This window comes from Mastigoproctus giganteus, chromosome 8 (assembly GCF_048544385.1).
Source record: "Mastigoproctus giganteus isolate SK-2022 chromosome 8, ASM4854438v1, whole genome shotgun sequence".
Classification (NCBI taxonomy): Eukaryota; Metazoa; Arthropoda; class Arachnida; order Uropygi; family Thelyphonidae; genus Mastigoproctus; species Mastigoproctus giganteus.
In genome coordinates this window covers 213632346-213657437 of record NC_143582.1, presented here as the reverse complement: position 1 = coordinate 213657437, position 25092 = coordinate 213632346, and the positions used below count along the sequence as shown (strand labels likewise).

General features: G+C 37.6%; 1 protein-coding gene across 1 annotated transcript in view; it reads right to left on the bottom strand.

The window, feature by feature from the left end:
* LOC150082254 (TGF-beta receptor type-1-like) overlaps positions 1-25092 on the bottom strand; it is a 468537-nt gene that overhangs the window by 165890 nt on the left and 277555 nt on the right. The window contains exon 2 of the mRNA XM_090380077.1: positions 15738-15855. Within this exon, the coding sequence (XP_090236203.1) occupies positions 15738-15855 (118 nt within the window). The remainder of the gene's footprint in view (positions 1-15737; positions 15856-25092) is intronic.

Here is a 25092-nt window from a genome sequence, read left to right as displayed (position 1 = left end):
GTCGAACGTCCCAGCGAAGTCCACGGCTATTACTAGGAAGTACTTTGTATTACATCTGTTTACCTTGGTCAGGAGGTGAGTTAAGGCGTCCACGGCGGAGGTTCCCCGTCTGAAGCCGAATTGGTTTGCTGAGGCCAGGCCTGCCTCATCACAGTAATGTGGGATCCGTGTGTAGAGTAGTCGTTCAAATAGTTTACTGATAACTGTCAAAAGTGCAATGGGCCGGAAGGTGTGGTGGCTTTGTTGGATTCTTTAGGATGAGTTTAACGTTTGCCATCTTCCAGGAAGGTACCTTCTCCGAGACAGAGGTTATATAGGTTTAATAGTAAGTTCGGAGCGTACTCTACCGGTTTTTTTTTTTTTTTTTTTGATAATTTCGGGTTCCAGAAGGTTCGGTCCAGGGCATCTATTTCCCTTTATTAGGTCTGCTGCATTGCTGATCTCTTCCATGGTGAAAGGGTGCTCTTTTGTTGCCGTTTGATGAGTCTCGTTGGCAGGGCAAACTCGGCTCTGTTCTGTTGTCATTGTTTGTATCTCTGGATGAAAGGCAGCGTCAAGGATATTGTTGATGGTGTGTTCCCAAGTGATAGTCAAGTATCCTTCAGGTGTTTTAGTGGCTTCAACTACTTCCCCTCTGGGGAATTTGTTGGTGACGAGCTTGTATACACGTCCCCAAGGGTCCTTGTTTCCAGTGGTGGAGACCAGGCGCTCCCAGGATTGGTTTTTGCTTTCTTTAATTTATGCTGTATAGGCGTTTCTCGCCTCTTTGTAGCTCTGTCGTAGGGTTTCAAAATCCGCCATTGGCCAGGAGCGCCTGGCTCGCTGGAAGGCCTTTCTTCTTTCCTGTGCCTCCTTCCTGAGTCGCTGGAGGTTTTGATTCCACCAGGGCACTTCCCCTGGTGTTGGATTTTTCTTCCTGATGGCTGTGTCGCTGGCTTGTTTTATGATTTCAGTCATTTTAATTTGGAGGATTCTTGGGTCCTCGATACGTTGGAATTCTCTCTATCGTTGTTGATGCTATTCCGTAGGGTGGTCTGGAAGAGTTCCCAGTCTGCCTTTGCTATGGCATATCTATGGGCAGTTTGTCTGTTCACAGGTACTGTGGCCAGTGATTTGTTTAGACTGAACGTAATGGCGCGATGATCAGACGTTGTCCAGGCCTCACGGACGGTCCAATTGGAAATTTTGTTGGCAGCATTCCTCGTTGCCATCGTGATGTATATAGTTTTCTCCCATAATGTGTTGCAGAATGTAGGCAGATTGTTGGGTAAGTTTAGTACAGTTAATGCTGAGGTTGCCAGGAACTCTTCCAACTTGGTCCCATTTCTGGTACCCTGTCTATCTGGGGTGTGGCTGTGCCACATTGGCGACCGGCAGTTAACGTCTGCTCCCACGGTGATTTTTGCATTTGGGAGCATATCACTAGCCAGACTTAGGTACCTTACTGCGAAGTCGATGTCCTCACCCGGACGGCAGTAAAGGGCTATGACATAAAACGCGCCCAAGGCAGTGGTGAGCTGGGCACATGCGGCCCAAGATGTGCATAGCTGAGTGATTTTGGTCACCGTTATATCTGGGTCTCTTACCAAGATCGCTGCCCATGGGGTGTCATCTCCCGTTTGGACTACTTTATATGTTATGGGATAGCCCCTGACAGCCTTCATATGTACATATGGTTCTTATAATATTACTACATCAATGTTTCTTCCGCTTTCTTGCGGATTTGGTCGGCGACCGCCTTGGCTCTATGTGCATTTATCTGCATGAATTTAACCTCTGTGATGTTATATTTTTTAGGATGTAATCAAAACACTCGGTAAACAAAGGAATTCCTGGTCTGCCTCCACGGGGCTAAAGTGGGGCAACGTTGGGCCTCAGTAGGGGTCCAGCGGCTAAATGACCAGATGAACAACGGTACACGACACTACACATGTACAATATCCATACACTTTTGAATCTCTGGCATTTCCAGTAAACTGGCACACCCATCACAATGCAAGCAATGCGGAGATGGGGGAAACCCCTGGTGCCGCTTGACACCAAACACACTTTACACTTTACACTAAACAAAGGAATTTGCATATTCATACAATTTAAAGTGTTGAAAAATGGAAATGAGACTAATTTAGAGGCGCCAATTTTAGTCTAGTTTCACTAGACTAAATTTTAATGGGTAAGGCGGGCCCCCGTGGGGAGCACAGTTGGCAGGATCGCCGACTTCCCCAAAACGGGTGGAAAAGATCTCAGTTCGAGTCCCGTCGATGACATGAGGATTTTTATGGTGAGGCTTTTTTCACAAAGTGGCTGAGTTAGTCAGTCTCAGGCGAATGTAGCATGCATTTTTCCCCGGGAACTCAGATTTTTCGTCCAGAATACAGAAAATCGACCTCCGAACGCACGCAATTTACAGAAAATATACACGGAGCAATACGGCCTTAGTCGCTGATGCTCCTAAAACCCTACTACTACTACTACAAAAGTGTATACAAGAATAAGGTGGGGATAATTCAAATTCAAAGGTGAAATATAAATAAGTATTAGCGCGGAAATCAATGTAGAGGATTTAATGGAATTAGAGAGTGGGGTATGGGGAAGATGGACGATTCGTAGTCATGTGGTTTTTCTAGAGAGGAGCTGGGGAATTCGTAGTGATATCGAGTGGTGGGGAGTTCCAGTATTGGTAAAAAACGATGCAGTTCAAAGGCGCAGAATAACATGTTACCTATCCTGTCACAGCTGCGCTCGAAGTAGTAATTTTTATTATTGTTTAGTATTAATGTTTATTATTAAGCGGCGAAAGAAAGTTTAAGCTGGAAGTCTTCTACAGACACATTCAAGTTACAAGAGTTGTTCCAGAAGCTGGGTCAGACATATGTGGCCACTTAGCTCTCTATTACAGCTAGGGTATTTCCACTCAAGATTAGCAGAGAACTGTTTCCGATATTGGCTTATACTTCAGGAGCTAAATAGAAAGGCTTTCCTGTAGTAGAGAGAGAAATAGAAGAAATCCGCAGAAAGAAATCCCCACCCCCACCGTGAAACATTGGACAAATGTTTCACGGTGGGGGAGGGGTTCTCCTATTGGACAAATTTTGTTACATAGTTAACAAGAATTGAATATTATGCGGAGAAATACTTCGTAATGGTAATTGTGCCCTTTGAGAATACTAACGTACATTAATTTTACAATGATTTGAAATTGCAAAGATAACTGTGACAAACAAAGCAAAGATAACAAATGTAACTGTGAATTGATTAAAATTTACAGTTATCTTTGCAGAAGCACCATCATATATACCCAGCAGAGCAGTGCCCTTGCTGATGGGATAGGGGAAGACAACGCCATAAAACGATCGTGAAGCAAGATAACATATATTACTTATAATTTTACCAATAAACAAGGCCATATTAATTCAATAAAAACCCTACACCTGAGATAGGTTAACTAAAGTCTCACACGAAAACGTTTTTATGAATTTACACAGTCGACGAACAGAATCGAACACAGAGCTTTCCAAATGAGTTGACGAAACCAATATCCGTTAATATTGGTTTTGTCAACTCACTGGACCACATTTATGGAAGGCATCGCAGATGCTTCTGATTACATATCAGAAGGTTTGTCTAACCCTGACAAATACACACACATCAGAAGGCCGAAAGGACAAACTTAATTTTGGATAGTTAGCTCAAGGAAGCATAGCGCGCAATTGATTTGTGAACAAGGCACAGATTTAATGTAGGGTTGCTAAATTGCGCGAAAAGTCAAAAACTGTTAACGACAAGTGAGTAATTACCCTTTTTTGGTATAAACAATATCTCCACGACTAAATAAATACATTGGGCTATATGCATATATGCACTGAGTGACACTGACACTTCTGAAGACTCAAAGTCGAAAACGGCTAATATAAGACTGTAGTACGCATACATGCGATCAGTTTTGAGTGTCTGAAAAGAAAGATAAGTCGACATCGAGAACTTACCGACTTCGAAAGTGGAATTATTGTGGAGAGCCAGATGCGCAGGTGCACGTATATTGATATTAACCAGCATGGTTAGAGCTCCTGTTCTGTGGTGTTTCTGAGTCTGCCAGTTTAAACTCGTTTATAAAAAAGAAATTGAGTTTTGAAAACTGCACACATAACTGGACATTACTGAAATTACAGCAGAGCTGGCGAGAAAGTAAGTAGTTAATCGACTTAGCAGCTTTGGATCAATTTTATTGTTTCGTAAAATGCTCGTTCTAATAGTTTGGAGTTACATGATTCTTTAAGATAAAAATGAGAGAGAGAAACGAAGAATAAAATATTTTCTGTTATTCTGTACACGCGGAGAAATTATACTCAACTTTGACTTCCTTAATATCTCCTCAACCACGAATACCACTACTACTGACTTGGCACCAAGGAAAAGAATAGCGGCAATACAATTTTATTTTTTAAACAAGAAGCCTCCAGGTGCATTATCATGATTAGCTTCAGTCTGCTCTACTGTCTAGCAGCAGTCTGGAAATCCGTTTTAAAGCTGTCTTCCTCGAAAAGAAAGACGAAAACTGACAACAGGTGTTTCCAGTTCCTGGAGTAGAAACATGGTGTCGGACCGTAGGCCTCCAAAATAAGCATGTCTACTGGCAAGCGTCTACCATATTTCAATCTGTTGCTTTTCTAGGAACATAAAAATTATATATAAATATATATATATATTTTTTTTTTTAGTTGCGGTATTTTTTTTTTTTTTAGTTCAGGATTATTCTGGAAAATCCAAGTGCTCCTATTGGAAAAACTGAATTTTAAATGAGTATCCATGAAAATGCGAATAACGTCGAGTGAAAAAGAGTGCTAGAGACATGAAATTTACGCATAACGTTCTTTATTCTCTATACAGTACTTAATTTGTAACAAAAATGTTGAAAACAATCGCTATCAACGATATCACAACATAAGTGAGCACAAAGAAGCGTGTTTGAAAACACTGCCTCACGACTCGCCTTCTAAGTCTCTGAATATTTCCAAACCCTTCCATATTGAAGATTTTGACAGTGCCTTAACAACTTCAAAGTGGCCTACATAAATGAGGTTTAATAGTTTAAATGATTCTGTTGACAGCTAATGTTGAGCCACGAATACACGTTACTCTATGCTGAACACCGTATTCATTTACTGATTGTATTGTGCAAGCGCATTTGTAACTCTACAGCTTGTTACAAGTAAATTTCATGTCTCTGGCACTGTTTTACTTGGAGTTATTCGCATATTCATGAGTTCTCATGAATGAGAACTCATGAATAAGATGATTACTTTTTCTTAGGTTATAATCAAGTTGCCTGTACCTGTCCCCCAAATCGTTTAAATCGCTGATGTTGAAACCCTCTCATAAATAGCAAAATGCGCGTTATCAGATCCAAAAGCCTCCACTCCAAGTTTTACGTAAGCAGCTAATATATTAAATAATCTGCCCAACTGCCAAACAGGCAACTTATACTTGCCGAAGTCACTCTACCCATTTTCAAACAAACAACTATTTTGAAGTGACATATAACCAGGTGTTGGCAGGCTCAATGCTCAGAAGTCAGAAAAATGTCTTTGGCCATCTTCGTAGGCAAACAGCTTAATGTGGTTAAAAGTTTAAATTATATAAAATATACTTCTTTCTTAAGTTAGTGAAACGCAGACAACTAGCACCTCTGGCGAAAAAAAAAAAAAAAAAAAATCTCCGATAATGGCAAGACGACGAATATACTCTCAGTGACCACTTTATTAGGTACACCTACTAATAGCGTTAGTAGGTGTAGGTGTTAATTCTCAGAGCATCCTGGATTCTTCATGCATGGATTCAACGAGGTGTCGAAAGCATGCCACAGGAATTCTTTTCCATGCTCTTCAACCAGGATGCTAACCTCAATTCAAGCCCAAATTTTGAAAATTGGTTGGTTACCAAATCTCTATTCTATAAATACCTCGTTCCAATTCATCTCACAGGCGCTCGATTAGATTTAGATCTGATAAATGCGGAATCCCCCATCCCTGGTAGGCTAAATTCACTCTCATGTTTACGACAAGCAATGTGTTCTCAAATGTACTAAATACTAAAGGCTATTAACTGTAGCCATTCTGTTATCCACAATAAGTCTTGTCAGCCTCATTTGGTCTCTCTCTCTCGCATCAACGAGATGTTTCCGACCACAGCGTTGGTTATTGCTCCAACTTCCAGACACAGTGAAAATTGAATACTCCAGCACGGTTTCAGTCAAGTTTTTTTAGCTAGCGAGTCGTTGATTGTTGGAACAAGTTGCCCTCGCAGGTAGCTGAGGCCGACAGTTTGAATAAATTCAAAGGTCAACTGGATACTTACTTGTGTGGGGAGGAAAACATATAATTTGTGTTTTCTTATCTACTTAGTTCGGGTTTTTTTTGCCAGTGCAGCAAAAGCCTGTGGCTTCCTTGCACTATATGGCGAATACTATTACGTTATCTATTCTCAGGTGCTTATCAAGGCCCGGACGGAGGAGGAGTAAAATCGAGTGATAAAAGACCGCTCCTTAGTCGGAAATCCAAAGAGTTTGCAACTATTCAACACACACACACAATGGAAATATCGATAATTATTCAAGCCAATCAGGAACGGGCAGATAGCACCTACAAATCTGTGCATATATTCATTTATTTACAACAATAAAATATTTTAATAATAAAACAGCCTCATTAATAACTTTATGGTTGTCATGACGCATCAATATAATGCGTATATAAATTGCTTTGGGATAATAATAATACAATACAATACAATGTATTTTTTCATCGAGAGAATTTGTTTACAATAAATGAACTTGTTAAGAAAAGTAAATTTCTTGACAAGTTGTAATTCTTCATTTACAACAGTTTTTGCATACAAATTTGTTATGTAACAGAAAAGATAATGAAATCACAATACATAGTACATTCCGCACTGCAAACAGAGATAGCAATTTATCTGCATAGCAATTATAATCTATTGTATCACTGAGTATCAAAAATTTTCTTATTAAGAATTTTAATTTGGAGCTAGAATAACTTCTCCTGAGCCAGAAATCTACACTAGCCAACAAGTTGTTTATTATATTCATTGTATCCCTATCTCAAAATCTATTTAGTACCCTAGGGTGAGGCAAAACAATTGCTTTTGGGTTCCTTAAATTATGTGAGACATTCCTTTGCAGATTCGACTCTTCAAAAATAGTGTTAAGATTTTTCAAGATTAAATTTAACTTCCGTTTTTCAACTGGATAAAGTATTTTATATTTCAACAAAAATTGCCTTCTCTTATTCAGGTCATTCCAAAAGTTTGTCCCCATTAAAAGTCTCAAATTGCTGTTAATTAAGTTGTTTATTGCCCTTATTTCGGTTATATTTTCTCGTGCCCATACATTTACTAAATAATTGAGTTGGGAGTCCACTAATGCATAATATAAGGTAACTTTTGTTCTAAGATTTAACTTATTCATAATGTAGTAAAAAAAGTACACATAAAATCTCATTTTTTCGTACAAATTTGTTATATGCATTGCCCAACTTAGACTGTAGTCAATCCATAACCCAAGGTAACAATGATTTGAAACTTCTTCCACAGTTAGACATTTGCAATTCTGGAAATTCCGATCATGTAGGCATTCGTGTTTATGTAATTTAATAGAGGGATGAATGTCCAAGGTTTAATGAGGTTTAATTACCAAAATATTTTGTTTTTTCAAAGCTGAGTGCTAATTTATTATCATGCAACCAAGTTTGTAAATGTATTACATCCTGCTGTAAATCTTTAACCATTTTTGTCAGGTTCTTTCCAATTGTATATAAGATTATATCATCTGCATAAATTTTTATAAAGGAGTTCTTTATTACTTCGAATATGTCATTTATATAGATGTTGAACATGATTGGCCCTGCATTCGTGCCCTGAGGTACTCCTCTCTTTACATTATATGATTTTCCCTTTGTATTTTCTACTTCAACTGCTATTTTTCTTTTGGTTAAATAACATGCTAAGAGTTGATTGATTTTTCACCTTATACCATATTTCAGTAATTTTTGTTGGGATATCAATTAAGTCATATGCTTTGGTCAAATCTATAAATAAAATCATTATGAAGTTATTGTTGTTTAAATGTAAGTTAAAAGAGTCTACTAAATTCTCTAATAATGTCTGCGTACTCTTGCCCTTCTGATATGAGAACAGAGAGTTGTTTAACAGTCCATATTGATGTAAATATTTACTTATATGGGAAAAAATATAATTTTCTATTATCTTATTTATAACTGACTGTACTGTTATTGGTCTATAATTGCAAAAGTCATCTGGTGATCCCTTTTATTATATAGGAATTACCTTAAATGAAAGTAAATTTGTAGGATAGCTTCCCGACTCTAACATCCGTGCTATAAGCTCCACCAAGAAAACAGAGAACTGTTCTTTATTTCTCTTTACTTCGGTTACTGTAATACAGTCCAGTCCGTAAGATTTCTTGTTCTTTAACTGTTCTATAATCTAAAGAATCTCAGTATATTGTGGAGTTAAGACTACACAAGAGTTCACTATCTGAGGAAGATTATCTAGTTGATTACAGGAATTTTGGCAATAATGAATATAATATCTATTGAGATCTAATACAGTTTGGCAAACCTATTTGCAGCCTCATATTGTTTGTTTGTACCAGAAATCTGTTCTACTAGTGTTTTAATTTGATTTCCCCTTGATAATTTCTTCCTTGTGCTTAACAGGTTATTTATAAGGTTCCATTTATCCTTTTGAGTTATCTGCTTATCCATAAAAAGTTGATTGTAATAAGTTTTTTTTTTTTTTTGTTTTCTAATCATACCTGTCAATTTATTTCTGAGTGTTTTATAATTGTGATAATGTTCTATCTTTGATGGACAATTTCTATACTGCCTGAAGTATTTATCCCTTTGTACCATTAATTCCTCTATTTCGTTAGTCATCCAAGGTTTCTTAATAATAATAATACAGCACATCCAGTAGAGAAAATACCTAGATTTTTAATAATTATCCATAACGAACCCCTTCTTCAGCAAGTGAATAAAGGCATACAGAATACTAACAAAATACAGAGTTAGAGATAGAATAAAATAAATACTAAATGATTTGCGCGTGCTCAGATGCGCACATGGTCCGAGATTCTGCAAACTTTATTCACTAGATTGGTGTTCATCGTTGGTGCACAGAGTTTGTATGGGATAGTTGCCAGCGTTTATCGAGTTTCAAAACTGCTGATTCAAAGATCCTTGTACCGATTTAAGGCTTTTGGACAGCTCGATACATTTAACGATTTTAGCCAAAGGCGGTGACGGTAGTGCCAGGATTGGTCGTTCACCTCACAATCGCGTCTGGGGTTAAGGTCATGATGGGTTGATAAGAAATGTTCCTCGATTGCGGAGTGATCAGTGTCACCTAGGCGATCCTGAAGGCATCTTGAGCTCTCTCCTATATAGCAACTGCCGCAATCATGGCAAGTACAGGGTTGTTAAAATTAAAGTATCCCTATGTAGAGGGCTCTGGCGCGAGTTCTAAGGCTCGTACTGAAGAGAAATTTTGACAACAAGTACCATAAAGAATGCGCTCGCCATTTATTGGGGGGAAAAAAATTAGTTACAAAATTTGTCACTGTATGGCGCATAACTATCTCAGTTACGATTATGCAAATAACTTACGTTATTTGCATAATCGTAAGTTATTGCCACAGTTCCACTACTCAGCTCTACTGTACTGTATAAAAGCAAAGCAGTCTCTTCAAAATCATACTGTACTGTAGATGTTTGCCTGCACTACAGCAGCAATGCCAACAACGTTGCAGAAAAAGGCGCTATTAGTGAAGCTGCGCTTTCAGAACAGCAACAGTGCAGCTGCGGCTATCAGAGAATTCCGGCATCAGAAGCGCATAAGGCGTTGACCTATGACTGTTTGTGCTGTCCACAAAATGACTGCGAAATTTGAAGGGACAGAACATCTTGGTGTTCAACCAGGTAATATATGTAATTTTTTTTTTTTTTTTTTTTTGCTGGTACTCAGGATTGGGTACCCTGAGTACGGGATTTGCTGGCATCCACTGGTATGGCACACCCGCCGGTGGATGCGGGACTTTGTGCTATAGCACAGATATTTTTTTTCTTGAGTGTTTTGAGAGAAAAATAAAACAAAGTGACATAAATGACAGATATTAATAAAAAAAAAAAAAAAGCCACAGGAAGGGAATTTACTGGTGAAATATAGTAATCATTGAACCGTAAACTGTAACCTTATTTTTGACCTTTATATTACTGGTTCTTTAATTTGATAATGATATTTATTTGAAATTTTCATTCAATATCATAACATTGGAACAAAAACTTTTTTATTGCAACTGTCTAGCGTGCATTTTTCTAATGAAACTTGAGACGTTTACAAACATGTTTCTAAGTAGTACCGTTTATCGCGAAGTTTAAACTTTTTATTAACTAAGTTTCCATAGCAACGTAGTCTGTTATTCTTTGTTCTCTCATTTGTTACAGAGTCCATGGAAGTAACTTTTGGAATGCATGCAAATTCAACCCTTGGACCACTGTTTGATAATTCCTGTTATAGATATAAATTGTAAAGCCCAATCTGTGGAAGCAATAATTAATTAGTTCAGGACAATGAGATGTCGCGATGTTACAATGGGATCTGAAAAAATTGGGGGATTCGCTATGTGTATATTAGTTTATTGTCTATCAGTTCAAATACTTTAAGTAAGAATAACGCAGTTCCACCTAAATCTAATGAGAAAGCCCGACTCGTTTCGGTTAGCACGGTGTAAAGATGACAAAAGCCAAATGTGAAGTTCTGTTAAGAATAATAGAACATAAACTGCCTTTGAAACGCCAATAATAAATCGTATTTCCAGCGTGATATACCATAATTTATTTAGAATCTCTGAAGGTGTTTGTTGATGCTAAGAATGTTATATTCATGAAATGCAAAGCCCATGATTTGCTTTTGTGGGAACTTACTACAATGGAACCTAAAATCCTGAACTTTTTGAATATTTCTGTGAGGGTAGTCGACCGTACAAGTGCAGAGATAAAATAGGCTGGCCGAATTAAAAAAAAAAAAAAAAAAAACCTAAGTTGCCAAAGTTATGCATTGTGTTTCATTAATAATTTACAAACACCATTTTCTTTCTGTTTTGCATATATTCTAGACTGTGTCATTATTACTTGTGTATTTGCAACATTAAAGGCGCCTCCGTAGCCAGGCAGGAAGGAGCAGCAGTGCGTAGCACACGCTTCTTGATTAGACCGGGGTTCGAGCCCGTCACAACCTAATATGAAGGATGCGGAAAGGTCAGGGAATGACCACCGCATATCCCGGAGCAATATGGCCTTAGTTGTTAATGCTCCTAAAAACCAAAATAACAACAGCAACATTAAAATCATTCAGTTTGCAAGACATTCAATACGGATTCACAGCATAGTACTTAATGGTACAGTAGTAGGTATTTAGTTTTTCAGGAGATTCGAGCTGAAATCAAACCACACTATTTATACCTCATATTAAAATACAGGGTTGTTAAAATTAAAGTATCCCTATGTAGAGGGCTCTGGAGCGAGTTATAAGGCTCGTACTGAAGAGAAATTTGGACAACCGGTACAATAAAGAATGAGCTCGCCATTTATTGGGAAAAAAAAAATAGTTACAAAATTTGTCACTGTATGGCGCGTAACTATCTTAGTTACGATTATGCAAATAACGTAAGTTATTTGCATAATCCTAAGTTATTGCCACAGCGCCACTATTCTGCTCTACTGTACTGTATAAACGCAAAGCAGTAGAGTTGATAACATATACTAGAGTATTGTAGGGTGTGTTAATGTTGTTATTTAGTTTTTAGGAATATTAGCAACTAAGGCCATATTGCTCCGGGGATATGCGGTGGTCATTCTCTAACCTTTCCACATCCTCCTTATTTGGTGGTCACGGGCTCGAATCCCGGTCTAATCAAGAAGCGTATGCTACGAACTGCTGCTCCTGCCCACCTGGCTACGGAGGCGCCGGTGTGTTAATACTATGTCAGGCTCATTGTACAGAGATTCTTCCTTCACAGAGACATCAGGTGGAGATAGGCACATTCCTGGGGGCCGCCATAAAAAGGGAACATATACATACATACATGTTCAACCAGGTTGAGGTCGAAAACGAGTGGACTCCTCTCGTGTTGAAGATGTGGCTATGGTTGTCGTGGATTTATCAGTTCAATCTCCATGTGGTAGCGCAAGTGTGCCAGCTGTTATAACATGCTGTAAGGCTAGTAATACGTCAGAGGTTGCGGTACTGTCCTTACAAGATGAACATGCTACAGGTCCCGTTGCATTCTCCAAAAGTGACAGTGTGGTGTGGATTTACGGCCACATTTATGATTGGGCCATATTTTTTTGAACAGGTAACACCGACTGGACCCCGGACTTGTTCCGTCAGTGGACCGCGATATTATGAAATGTTGACAAATTTCGCAATACCAGAGCTGCAACAACGTGGATGCCATATTCATGCAAGATGGTGCGCCACCCCACATCCACCGCTGTGTCCAAAGATTGCTAAGGCAACACTTTTCAAACGAACGGGTCATCAGCTGTTGTTTCCAGAGATCTTGGCCACCCCGATCACCGGACCTCACCCAATGCGACTTCTGGTTGTGCGGTTTTTTAAAGAAACAGGTGCATCGGGAAGGATATTAAACTCTGGCAGATCTGAAGGACAGCATTAGACGTCATGTGCTGCTATTCCAGTTGACATGTTACGTTCTGCTGTAGAAAATGCTGTTCTTCGAATGGAAACTGTTGTTGACCAAAATGGAGGACACACTGAACAATTGTGGCGCTGTTCAAGTGATATGTATTGCCACAGCGCCATATAGTGAAAAATTTTGTAACTAATTTTTTTTTCCAATAAATGGAGAGTGCATTCCTTATTGTACCTGTTGTCCAAATTTCTCTTCAGTACGAGCCTTAGAATTCGCACCAGAGCCCTCTATATAGGGATACTTTAATAGAGTATTCTTGAGTACTATATACAGGTCTGGAGTCCTCACTTTAGGAAGGATGTAGATCTGCTGGAACGAGTGCAGAGAAGGGTAACCAGATTGCTGAAGGGAACAAAAGGGTGCTCTTACCTAGAAAGGCTTCAGTTCTGCAAATTGCAGCGTCTCGAGACTACGCAGCTGCGGGGAGGTCTGATTGAGGTGTTCAAAGCCTTGAATGGATTGATGATTGAGTAATGGCATTCTTCCACTTACTGAGACTACACACATGAGGGGGCATAAATTCAAGTTGAGGAAGGATGGTTGCAGGATAGATGTGCAGAAGTTTGTCTTCAGCCAGCAAGTGGTTGATTGTTGGAACAGGCTTTCATCTGTTGTTGTGGAAGGGGATGGGTTGAATAAATTCAAGGGGAACGAGAAAAATTCTTGGAGACTACAGATGGGTGAACTATGTGTGTTTTTTTTTTTTTTTTTTTGCTGATGCTATTTTGCATCATTTGCCATTACTACTACTACTAGCGGAAGTTGGTGACGTATGGTCCAGTGCAAGACAACAATGTCCATGAGAAGATTCTTCGCCTTTTCATTATTCTTTAGTTGGCAGTTGGCAGAAGCACGAATGTTAAAGGGTCTTTACTGTCCTAGAGTAAAATGTTAGATATTCAAGGGTAATATTCGATTTTTATAACCAAACCAAACGTTTCCGCTAGGCTTTAAGGGCATGCGCAGTACCATCAGTGACCTGGAAATAATTCAGTTGAAAGAAGAGCAAATTTAATAGTCGGTGAGTGTGTTGTAACTAATAATAAAAATCCTGTCTTCTAAGACAGCTTGAAATTAGCAATCCAAGTTCAAAACATAACAGTAAATAAGAAACTAGAGGTGTGAAAGTAAAAATATGCATTATACTGTTTAAATTTATGGCTATCCAAAGGTGTTTTATCGCTTTTTGCCAGCTGTATTATCTGAAAATGCAAACAACGTTACTGCTCAAACGAACAGTCGCTTATTACACGGCTTTATGAACCATATGCTGCCATCAAATTGATTTATAAACAAGGACAATATTTGGGTCCCACATCGACAAATTTCATACATGAAGAGTTTATTAGGAAAGAATTAGCTGTTCTTTAAAATACAAATTTAGAGTTGAAAGAACGATGTCAAGCTTTTTGCATCATCCGTTGTTTCAAGACATTGTAGAGGTCAATATTATTTTTATACCAGTACCTTTGTCTTAAAACACACTCATACAAACTTTCTGATGCAAGTATTCGTTGCACTTAGAGAACAGGTGTTACCTTAAATTTACGGTTACAAATATGGCAATCCACACCTGGATTTCATTTATTTCGCCTTTGGGGCTTCCGATGGTGTTATGTGGGTCTTACTGACGCTTTTATTATAGTTTATGTATGATCGTAATTTTGATCAAAAAGTTCAGTGAACGTTGCAAAAAAATAAATTTTATTCAAGGAAAAATGCTTTAAATTCATCAATACAATCTCTTTCTGCAACCACACCTTTGTTCCATCGTGCTTGCCATTTTTCAAAGCATTTTTAGAAGTCCTCCTTTGTGAATGCTTTTAGGCATTCCGTCGTGTTTGATCGGATTTCTAGAATCGACTAGTTTTATTTTCATGTCCTGTTTTAATTTTGGGAATAGACAAGCGTAGCATAGTGCCAAATCAGAAAAATCAGGCGGAAAGGCGAGAATGTTTTTGTCTGTCAAAAAAAAAAAAAAAAAAAGGAGGGGGAAAGTGACGTGTGACACGACGCATTGTTGTGGTGAAGGAGCCAACCATTTCGCGTTGTTTACAGCGGATTACGTCTTCAAACCATTTTAAAACATCTTGTTAGTAGACTGCATTAACAGTGACACTTTGTCGAACAAATTCTAATAACATCATTCCCTCATCGTGAAAAATGAAATCAGCATGACTTGTGATTTTGACTGTTGAACGGGTTTTTTTTTTTTTTTTTTTTTTTTTTGGCATTGGTGACAATGTTCTTTTCCACTGGAAGCTTTGAACCTTGGTCTGTGGGTCACATCCATATACTCATGAGTCATCACCGGTTGTAACTTTTTTAAATTTCGTTAAACGTATAGGATCCGACACGGCTTGCTCAAACAACTCAGATGAAATTAGGACTATACTGGCTTTGATTTCGAGTGAGAATTCCTGGGACAAACTTGACGCCAGTCCGCCTTAATCAAAATGGCTTGAACAGAACCAGATAAAAGATATGTCTCCTCAGCGATTTCTCAAATAGCCAGTCGTCGATCTCATCGAATGCTGGTATAGATGTTTTGATCGTTTCATCTTGTTCCCTGCTCTCAATTTGTTAGTTACCTCTGTGTTCAAGAATCATAGGACTGTTCACACATTTCAAACCAAGTTTATGCCAGTCTCCCTCACTGAAATTTATTGCCTGAAAAGCAGCTTTCATATTTTACTTCTAAAAACGATGAGGAAAATCTCATTTTAGACAAATATTTATATAAATGCAACTGAAAGATTTTCATTATCTGAATTGTTGGTATGAACTTTTTATAGCACAATAAATTTTAAGAAACTTCAAAGATGGATTCATTACGATTCACTAAAGCTAGTCATTGACGTCATCAGTGTCGCCATTAAGATAAAGTTCAGTGCCACACAAATATTGCAAAATAACTTGGAGCTTTTACCTGAATGAATGGCTGATCATTCCGTTGTCGTCTCGTGAAATAGATGTAAAACAAAGTCCGTCCGTCTCGCACGTATGGTTCGCTTCCTTTCCACAAATGTCGCAGTAACATTTTAGACCTAAAAGAGAACCACATTTGAAAATGCATCGTCATGAATACGATGACACACACACAGATATAAACGACTATAACATTTACATTTTAAAATTAAGAAAGTACAAAATAAAAGTATTAATAAATAACAGACACTGAAAGTAAATAAATAAATAAAAAACTAAGAATTCAATATTTTTTTTTTTTTTTTTTATTGACATAAGGGGGTTGTCTGTCCAACACTTTATTTAATAAATACGTAGAAGCAATGGTTAAAGAGACGTTTGATGAAGGAAATATGGATGCAGGAGAATTGAATGGGGTGAAGATGGAGGAAAGTTACTGAGAGTTTTACACTTGCAAATTATATGGCATTGGTTCCAGATTCTGAGGAAGGATTGTAGAAATTAGTTAGCGGACTAAAAGAAAGTTGAGCTGGGTTTCCGATGAAAATAAATATTGAGAGACAAAAGTTGAGAGTGGGAAGAGAAAGGCGCGATTTAAATACTGAAACAGAATGTGAACGAGTAGGTATTTGGGAAGCCTAATTGTGGAAAAAGCAAAGAGCAGAAGAGAAGTAAGCATGTTGCAAAATGAGGAATTCATAAGAAAGAAAAGTTAAGACAAAGAGGCCTGGAGGGAGGTTGAAGAAAATTGGATTGGCATCTGTGGACCATCCCACAGATACCAATCCAACTGGGCTCCTGGGATGAGGATTCATACTCTACAGAGTACAGTTCCGCAACCATCCAATTTACAACAACTGTACGAAGCAACCATCCAATTTACAACAACTGTACGAAGCCCAGAATCTCTGTAGCACACCTTGTTCAGTCCATGTCACGGTGAACAGAGACATTTATTGTTTACACTGCGGACCATCACTATATCAGATGAGATTACAATTAACTAATTTGACAATTAATATAATCACCGTATTAGCAGTGACGCCGACTTCATTCACGGTCTACTCAAAGGCGTGTGCGCACTTTTGAATTGACGACTCGGCTACGTCAGGCCTAAAGTGTAATACAACTCTGACATGTCTTTAAAAATAAAATATTATTATGGTGTACTATAAATTTGCATTAGTAAATCTATTAGCAAAGGCTAAAACATTGTTAAAATAAAAAAAAAATTAAAACTGAGAAATTTTGTGCTAAACATGAGAATCTTTTGACAGATACCAAAGTCTCTAACTGGATGTGTAAAACTAAAGTTATACTATTAAATTAAAGTTATAAAAAGCTCTGAAGTATTTTTATATTGATATCTTCTTGTAAAAGTGCACTTATAATTTTTTTCCTCTACAGATCTGAATAGAAATACTGAACTTTATGGAAAATCAAGTGTTACACTTTAAAATCAATAATGAATTTGAAAATGACCATTTCTTTCGTCCTTGCTGATAGAACCCGGAAATATTCATCAACGCATTCCCAAACTATTTACATTCGCCTCTGCTTGCCAACACCCTTGACCTAGTTCAACTCTTCCCATTCCAATGAAGATAAACAAGCTTTGCAATAAAACACCTTGAAGAAAAATCTCTCCATAAATAATTATGACTTGACACTTTCTAACAGCTTCAGAGGACTAATTGGATCTTGATAACACTGAAAATTGGACACTCCGGATGAGTCGTTAGTGGTGACAGCTACTGAAACGCACAACTATACAAAAAAAGGAGGGGCCTGGAGTTTGACTTCCGCTCCACGCAATCTATCAACACAAGAGGTAAGGGGGGGGGCAGTCATGCTACATTGTTTTATTCAACTACAAATCCTATTCATTAAACCTATTCACGAAATCGCTCTCAAATTCAGCAGGTTTTTTACGTTTCTGTTGTGTCAGAACTCTTCAGCAAAATAATACAATAATGGTAAATGACGCATGCTAAAACAAATACATTGCATCAATGCCTGAACCGCAGCATTATAACACTGTTTAGCATCCAGTTGGACTGCCTTCGGTAAATGTTAATCAAATGTTAAGTGCAAAGAAGTTTTTAGCGTGATATTGATTTCAGAGTTATACACAGATGTGACGAAACGGTGTCACATCCGTATATAACATTGGTTTATCGTCCCAAGAACAATTAATACCATACGGTACATTGATATTCTGGACAATTTTACTCTTCTTAGCCAGTTGGCAGCAATATCGGGAAGCCCTTTTCTATTTCTGCGCGGTAATGCACAATATCACACAGCATATGGTTTGAAGACAAGGAATTGCAAACGATTCACTGGCCTGCACAGAATATCGCTTTAACCCCACGGAATGTGGGCTTCGGACCAGGCCGACATGCCTGTAACTATTAGTTACAGGCATGTCGGAGTCTACGGACGAGAACAGATCGCGTAATTAAGGCAAAGGCAGGCCGACATGGTTTTAAATATTTTCTCAATAAAAGGTTCCTTGAACCATGCAGATCACAGGTTACTTTTAGCAATATAGTGTATTTAATTCTTTGATGTAGCTGTCATTTATAACATTAATATTAGTAAAATGATACAAGAAAGGAAGATTAATGTAGCAACGGTTAAAAAAAGAAGAAGAAAACTAAAGGGAAGACGTTTTTAATGAGGCAATGTCCATCAAAATTAAACTAGTAATATACTTCTCAATAAATATTTTAATAAATAAGTGTCAAGTTACAATCCGTAAACTACGTTCTTGTTCTCATGAAAATTTGTGCCTCTTGTTCATTGTGAACAAGAGGCACAAATTTGCCTTTCTCAAATTGCTGACATCATGTCATAAGAGGAGGGGTCTCAAATCAGTGTCTAACGTTCTCACAGCCTATTTTTCAGAACCTGCCATGCTTCATTACTATCTAATTAACTTATTGTCGTAAAGCTCATTCCATTAAATAGGTCCTGTTTTTCTCCTTATTTCTATTTAATGCAACATTGCTAAATTTCTTGAAGTAAACGGCTTCTTTTTTGTCTTTTTTCAGTCTTTTTACTCTTCTATTCCAGCAAAATTCCTCATCATTATCCTATCAAGAGCACCCAAACACGTGCCCTGCCAATTCAGATTAGAACTGTCTAATCACTCGCAAAAAATTAAAATAGGTTTTATCAAACAGGGAAACTATGGCTGTGAGAACGCTAGACACTAGATCATACACTCCTTTGACCACATAACGTTAGCAGTCTAAAAAAAGCAAATATTTTCAAATCCATCATGGGATTATTTTTTCTCAATTTAAATTGAAGTCTGCCCGAGTACATGCTACCTGAAAAAAGAGAAAAGATAAACAGTTTTGTCAACCTTTTTAAAGCTGGAAAATTACCAAAATCTGTGATCAAAATTTCAAACATTGTAATTTGAAGAAATCAAGTCTCTTCCTGTAAGAACATCTCTGTTAAATACCTTGTCTCCATAACTAATCTTGTTGCTCGTTCCAGCATTCAAAACTTCTTTAAATTAAGTATCCAATCCTATATTCAATATTCAAATTCGTGATGTGGCAAAATATTTACTTTAAATGATGAAAAATCTTTTGTCTCTGCAGACAAAGTTCTTGTATATCTCAGAACCGCATGGACTATCCTAGCAGTTTCCCAGCCTGTTTGAAGAACTTCACATTTTCCATTGCTATCGAAGTGGTACGTTAAGATTCTGAATTTAATAAATGTTATACATGTACTTCAATGTTTCATTTTTTAAGCCAGTCTGAATAATTCATCTAAGTCATCGCAGTTAACAAGTGGTAATAACTCCGTCCTTCTACACCCTATGGAAAAGGCCAGAATTCGACGCGTCATACACTTAGCTAACGAATCAAAAGAAGACAAACACAAAATGCAGCGCTTCACCCATTTGAATCTTCTTAGAAGGTATAGATGGTAAACTTGTAGATAAATTATTAAGATAGGCCTAAAAATGGAATTCGAGGTATCACATTTGTTAGATACCAGCGTTGCGTTTGGATTGCAGTAATATTTGGATAATGACGGCTTCGAGTAGTAGTGAAAGAGACTTAGGAGTAATTACAAATGGCTTGTCAAATCTTAGAGGAGACCTAATTGAGATATGCGAAACCCTGAAGGAAATCAGTAAAATCTACGAGAGAGGTATTTTTTCACTGGGAGGGAAGACAAGTACCAGGGGGCATAAATATAAAATCTTAGGGAGTAAGAGGATGATTGATCTCAATGAAGTTTACTTTTGGACAGCGTGTTTATATTTCTGGAATGAATTACCTGCCAAGGTGCATTAATCTGGTGGTATTTCTCATGGTATGGACCAGGTCTACTGGTCGCTGTGCACAGAACCGTGAATTTTGCATTATGCATTGATATTTTGACAATTCCGTTTTTACCTACATTGTGGAAATTTTATGAAGGCCTTCCTTACACTTTCCAAAACTAAGCACCAGGTCAGAGCGAGGACTGTGAATACGTGTTTATAGAAAAGAATAACAGAACGTTGCAGTACTAGCACAGAGCACTGGCCTCAGCCCAAGTGGAATGAATTTTTGGGTTGAATGGGAACAGGGATGCATACTTAAGACAAGACTAAAATGCCATTTTTCATCAGTGGAACTCAAGTACTTTAAAGGAGGAGCAGAGCACAATATTGTACTTTCAGTTTATTACCAGACATAGAAGACTCTACCGCAGCAGATTGATCTTCGATTTCGTGCTTTGATTGCATAAAGCATTTTAATTTGTGCTGAATTGTAAGTTCATTTAATTTGACCTTATATTTCGCGATACTATTTTTAAAATTTCACGACACATATATCATGGCACTCCGTTTAGAAACCGCTGGCTTACACGAATACTCGCCTCGTGTTCTGGCTCAAACAGGATTAATACTCTTCTGTTCAAATAGAACAGTTCAATTTAAGTGGAGGTGCTAAACAGCCATAATTGCACATATCTATACATTTACAATAGGGTAATAACCATGTTCGGTCTTCTGTTAACCTCTAGCACCATTAGTATGAATTATTAAACTCCCCTGGCCATTTTTCCGATCGTGGAGGGAACTTTGCCTTCATACATGCACTTCATTGCTAGTATATATATCTTCGGCAATAAAGATTTATTTATTTAAGCGTACTGCGCCGTATCCTACAATTTAAATGCAATAAACATTATTACATTATGAATTATTAGTACATAGCCTTAGGGGAAGAATCAAGCACCAATTATACTGTATATGTGGCGTTATACATCTTCACCTTTATATCCAGTCTTGAGAGCGATGTAACTTCAAACGAAATAACCATATACTGTAATTGAAAAACTGTTTGTTAAACTATTGTTTTAAAATTTTTTTCAATGCAAAGATATTGTAACAGTTAATTTCTCTTTCTTTTTTTATTTTTAAATTTTCGTATTGTTTATAATTGTCTTTGTAATGCATGCAAAAATTATTGTGAAACAATTTCATTAATAGAAAAATTTTAATTCAATTCCGAACACCTCATGGAAATCGGGGAAGCTGTTTTTTTTTTTTTTTTTTTAGCGCATCGGCTTCTGTGGCCATAATGCATCTCTCAAAGTTTTTGCATTTTACACTGATTCAAGCCCGAAGGGGGATCTCGAACCCGCGACCTTTTGGTTGCCAGGCAGGCACTTTACCCACCTGGCTAGCCCGGTCGGCTCAGGGAAGCTCCCATTCCTAAATATTTTATGTTTAATTCAGCTTATATATCCAACATGGGAGATGCGGGACTTATAAGCCGATTCCAAAATTTAATATATATAATACATTGTTTAATACACATAATGTTCTTGTAATAAGGTATTAGTAGCATCAGAAACTACAGCTATATTGCTCCATGTATACTGTCTGTAAATTGCGTGTGTTCTGTGGTCGATTTTCTGTTTGCTGGACGAAAAAAGACCATACTTCCTGAGACCGACTAACTCAGCCACGTTGTGGAAAATGTCCATAAAAATTCCTCCCGTCATCCAGTTTAATATACATAAACATATTTAAATAAATTATATATAATTTATTTAAATGTATATGTTTATATGTTTATAATGTTAAGTATATAATTATACTTTCTCTCCCCCCCCCCCCGAAGAATCGAGGGACGACCATATCAGGTTTTGCACGTCATAAAAATTAGTCGGGCTGGCTACAATTATAAGGCTCCAAGATGAACTATCCAGAGATTATTAATGCGGAATACAGATGTTAATTATCTTTTGGAGGTGAGGAGACGGGGACTGTCATCCAAGGAAAGCAGCGATGAAGTCCTCGACCTGGATTTATGAAGAATGCACTGAAACTGTAGCGAATAATGCAGTTCCTTGATAGCAACTAACTACAAAGGTCAAGTATTGTAGGAAAACGGGGAAAAAAACCAAAAAAACTATATTTTTCTAGTTTTTTTTCCTTTATGTTTCGATGCACCTTTTTTATTTTACAAGGAAACAACGCAAGGTCTGTTACTACATAATCTGTTTGTAGTTGCAGTAAAGTTTTAAGAGCACCAACGATTAAGGCAATATTCTCCGTGTTGTTATTGTGTTTTAGGAGCATTGGCAACAAAGGCTATATTGCTGCTTATATACTTGTCTGTAAATTGCGTGTGTTCTGTGGTCGATTTTCTGTTTGCTGGACGAAAAACCTGAGGTTTCGAGATAAAAAAAACCATGCTACCGTCGCCTGAGACCGACTAACTCAGCCACTTTGTGCAAAAGGCCCATAAAAATTCCTCACCTCATCGACGAGTCTTTTCCACCCGGTGTGGGGAGGACTACCCACGAGGGCAATTTGAAATAAATTCCAGCTTTCAAATGGTTTTGTTAAACCTCTGTGGATGATAACTACGAAAATTACTAGAAACGTAAAAAATAATTTGATTGCAGGCTTCATCATCTTGATGAACATCATATAAAATCATTTTTACTTCATTTTTTTTAGAACTCCAATTGCATGAGTGAAAGATTCTTTTATCTCCTAAGGATAAAAAAAAATTGTATGCGATCGAGTACCTTGACTCCGTTAGTTTCCGATTAGCTCAGTAATCTGACAGCAAATATTGGTTTTGAACATTAAAGGCGAATTTTCAAAAACAAGCGAAAAAAAATTCATATTTAAAAAAAAAAATAAAACAAAAAACTGCTTTTAAATTTGAAAAATGTCTGTGCTTTAAAGTGACAAACTATGTTACTATCAAGTGTCTATAGTTATCAAGTTATCAACAGGAAGTGGCCTGGGAACTTTAAAATCTCTTTTATAATGAAATTTGAATTTTGCTTGTACTTTGTGCTTAAAACTGTTTGCTAAGACAAGTATCTAAACGGATGTCTAACGAATTTTTTGGGAGAAGGGAGGGGGAGGCGAGCCACAGAGTTCAGCGCTCATGGCCAATTCGCGCAAAATTTTTACTTTATAAAATAAGCACTAACTCTGAATTTTGGATTAACTTTGTATTTTTTACTATTCCAACCAAATAGTTTGCAAAATAGACAAGGTAGTCCATCAGAGACTAATCAATAAACTGCATCGCTATGGTCTTAGAGGACAGGCACTAAACTGGATCGCAAACTACTTGGAAGGTAGAGAAATGTCCGTGACATTTAAAGGTAAAATCTCATATCCTTTCCATCCTGAAATTGGTGTCCTACTGGGTTCGTCCTTAGGCCCGCTCGTTGATCTACATCAACGACCTGCCAAGCACCCTTGAAGACTACCAAATAAAAATCAACATATTTGCAGACGACATAAAAATTTATAAAGCAATTTGCAGTTCCAATGACTGCATCATTCTTAACGAAGCTCTTCAAGGAGTTATTCAGTGGCTGAAGGAGAACAAAATGGTAGTCAATGAAAATAACTGTGAGCTGATGAGCTTTGCTAATGCACACAAGAAAAACAAACTTCATTTTTTTTTTATTGTATCAACAACAAGGCAATCAAAAAAGTTAGTACAGCCAAAAATTTGGGTATCTTTATTAAAGAATCATTTTCCTTTGTTGTCCATGTCTCAAACATTGTAAAGGCAGCTAGTAAAAAACTACGGTTCCTGAAAAGAATTAACCGAGACTTCAATTAATTGGCACTTTTCATCTTTCTCTACAAAATCTATGTTAGGCCAGCCCTAGAATTTTCCTCACAGGTCTGGTCCCCACATGCAGCTTACCAAAAATTAGAAATTGAAAATATTCAAAAAAAGAGCAATACGTTTGCTTTAAAAGCGGCCTGGAATACAATGAGAAATCCTACCAAGAGTGGTGTGTATTCTTTGGACTTGAAACGCTGGAAGAAAGAGATAAAGCCAACTTACTCCTTCTTAGCTAGCTGTTAAATGGTACCCTGAATTGCCCTCATCTCGTCTCACAAATAAATTCAACGCACCGACAAGAGCTTTAAGAAACCATCCACTGCTGAAACTATCCTATGCAAGAACAAATTATGGATACTACAACTTCTATAACAGGACTGCAAGATCAATGAACAAAGCAAATCTGGAGATATTTGACACCCCTGGACACTTCAAGAGGCAACTGAAATTGCTAACCTCATCCGTTACCTGAACCTTAAAATTGACTCTTCTTGCAAGTTCTAAGACTCTGATTGTGTAATGTGTGTGGGAAGAAATATCAGCGCTCTACCTTACTCCTACCTGTTCATTTAAATAGGACGGATCAGTCCTTTTTTTATTTATTTAGTTTTATTTTTATCTGTAGATTTCTATTTACTATTTTGTATTCTTTTTATGTACATTTACTTTTCGCTTTACTTTGGAAATGCATACTCCAAGCTTCTGCTTTGAAGCTATGTAATAATGCTTTGTAGCTGCACCCTCAGGCACGTTTGATTGCTGTTTTTGTAGCTGTTAACAATAATAATAATAATAATAATAATAGGAGAAAAAGGGGAAGGAGAAGCTCACCGGGACAACGAACAGCTCAATTAACGGAAAAACAACAACCAGGGCGCACAGAGAAACGTTTCCGAACACACTATTCAACAGACCCCCTTGAGCATAGGCCTGCGGAGTAGGCGCCTATTCGTGTGCACAAGACGATCCAACCGTCATCGACACCTCAGCCAGCAGTGGGAACGGGAGTAGAATTCATCGACATTGCACGACTGGAAAAGAGTCGCCCAGTCTGATGAATCAAGGTTCCAGCTCGGTCATGCCGATGAATGGGTGCGCATTAGACGGCAAGCAGGTGAACAGCTGCAACCAGACTGCACTGTTGGACGAAAACAGGCCGGCATGTGGTATCATTGTAGGATGTTTTCATGGACATTACTGGGTACCCTCATCCCCACT